At 41.4% G+C, this 2319-nt stretch overlaps 1 protein-coding gene across 1 annotated transcript; it reads left to right on the top strand.

Annotated features, from left to right (window-relative positions):
• The first annotated feature begins 280 nt into the window (after positions 1 to 280).
• On the top strand, positions 281 to 637 carry LOC141666276 (uncharacterized). Its single transcript, XM_074472268.1, has one exon. It carries the CDS (start codon positions 281 to 283, stop codon positions 635 to 637), a length of 357 nt encoding a protein of 118 aa, XP_074328369.1.
• Positions 638 to 2319: the final 1682 nt, after the last annotated feature.

The raw sequence follows: 2319 nt of genomic DNA, 5'->3' as shown, positions 1-2319 counted from the left end.
ACTTAAGTTTTTAGACACGATGGAACAGAAAGACAAGACGAAAGAAAGTACAAATACTGGGCTGAGTTATCCTATTCTTACCAAGACGAATTATGCAGCTTGGTCTCAGAAGATGAAAGTGATTATGCAGGCGTATGGCTTGTGGGACCCGAAGGGGACTGTTGAGGACAAAACGAATAAGCGAGCCTTGGCAATTATCTATCAAGGGATTTTGGAGGAGATGTTGCTGACACTTGCAGAAAAGAAAACATCGAAAGAGACATGAGAAGCTGTGAGAACAATGAGTTTGGGAGCAGACAAGGTGAGACAGGCAAAGGCTCAAACGCTAAAAGGGGAATTTGAAAGCTTAAGTATGAAAGAAGGGGATGAGTTAGATGACTTCTACATGAAATTATATAGACCGGTCACTAACATTCGAGCACTAGGAGAGAAGATGGAAGATAGCTATGTGGTGAAGAAACTTCTCAGAGCAGTTCCCTCGAAATTTTTACAAATTGCGTCTGCTCTGGAGCAATTCGAAAATTTGGAGGAGATGTTAGTGGAAGAAGTCGTTGGTTCTTTGAAGGCCCATGAAGAACGGTTGCGTGGGACAAGTGAGATGAATCAAGGGAAACTCTTACTAACAGAGAAAGAATAGCGAAAGAGAGAAAACCACGAGGGACAATTGTTATTGACCCTTGAGGAGTGGATGAAAAAAACCAGAAAATGGAATCGAGGTCCTAGTCAGAACCGGGGAAAAGAATCAAACCGAGGAGGACGTCATAGGAGCAGGATGAGGTGCTTCAATTGCCAAGCATTTGGACATTTTGCATACGAGTGCTGGAAATCACGACGTGACAAGGAACCACAAAAGGAAGTGAACCTCACCCAACTCCAAGGAGATGAACCAGCGCTATTGATTGCTGAGATCAAAGAACCTGTGAAGGAGATGATGCTGCTAAACGAAGAAATGGTAGTTCCAAAGCTAACAGAGAAAAATGAGGGACACAAGGATTTGCAAGTGTGGTACCTGGATAATGGGGCGAGCAATCACATGACTGGACAACGGGAAAAATTCAAAGAGTTGGACGAAAGTGTAACTGGAAAAGTGAAGTTTGGTGATGGGTCTACCATTGACGATAAAAGGCAGGGGAGTAGTGTCATTTAAATGCAAAAATGGTGAAGAGAAGATATTAAGCGAGGTATATTACATCCCTACCTTGTGCAATAATATTATTAGTTTGGGTCAACTTTCGGAGGCTGGTAACAAGGTTGTATTGGAGGGAGAATATTTATGGGTGTATGATGAACGAGGTCGACTGTTGATGAAACTGAAGAGGAGTGAAAATCGTCTCTACAAAATAAGCCTTGAGGATAGTAGCCCTAGGTATTTACTCTTAAAAACCGAGAAAGATACATGGCTATGGCACACATGGCTCGGCCATGTCAATTTTCAGGCCTTAAAACTCATGTCAAAGGAGAAATTATCATATGGAGTTCCGAAGTTGATTGAACCAAGGAATAAATGCGAAGGATGCTTGATGACAAAGTTGGTAAGAAGTCCGTTCCCAGCAAATACGAGCTTTGAAACAAAGAAGCCCCTTGAACTAGTGTATGCAGACATTTGTGGACCGATCATGCCTGAGACTTCTGGAGGTAATCGATACTTTCTCTTATTTTTCTATGATTATAGTAGGAAAATGTGGGTATATTTGTTAAAAGAAAAAAAGGATGCTTTTGCAATGTTCAAAAATTATAAGGCAGTGGTAGAGAAGAAAATGGAGAGAAGTATAAAAATGTTACGGACAAATCGAGGTGGTGAATTTTGCTCGAATGAATTTAAATTATTTTGTGAAGAAATGGGGATTGAACGTCAATATACAGCCCCGTATACCCCGCAACAGAACGGGGTAGTCGAGAGAAGAAATAGAACCGTGGCGGCGATGGTCCGGAGTTTTCTAAAAGAATCGAAGTTGCCATCAACCATATGGGGGGAAGCGGTAAGGCACGCAATATACATGCTTAATCATTTACCAACACGAGCTCTAAATGGTACAACATCGTATGAAGTTTGGGGAGGTAAGAAACCAGATTTGGGACACCTTAAAGTATTTGGTTGTGTAGCGATCATAAAGGTTCCATCTATATATGTTAAAAAGTTGGATGACAGAGGGAAACGAGTCATATATTTGGGACAAGAGCCAGGGACTAAGGGCTATAGGTTGTATGATCTAGTGACAAAGAATATACAAGTGAGTCGTGATGTAGTATTTCGTGAGAAGGAATTCTGGATATGGGAAAAAGAAGGGGAATGTGAGATGAAAGTTCCTGGATACATCA

Source organism: Apium graveolens, chromosome 6 (genome assembly GCF_009905375.1).
Source record: "Apium graveolens cultivar Ventura chromosome 6, ASM990537v1, whole genome shotgun sequence".
Taxonomy (NCBI): Eukaryota; Viridiplantae; Streptophyta; class Magnoliopsida; order Apiales; family Apiaceae; genus Apium; species Apium graveolens.
The sequence above is the reverse complement of the archived record's forward strand: the minus strand, read 5'-3'. Positions and strand labels throughout refer to the sequence as shown.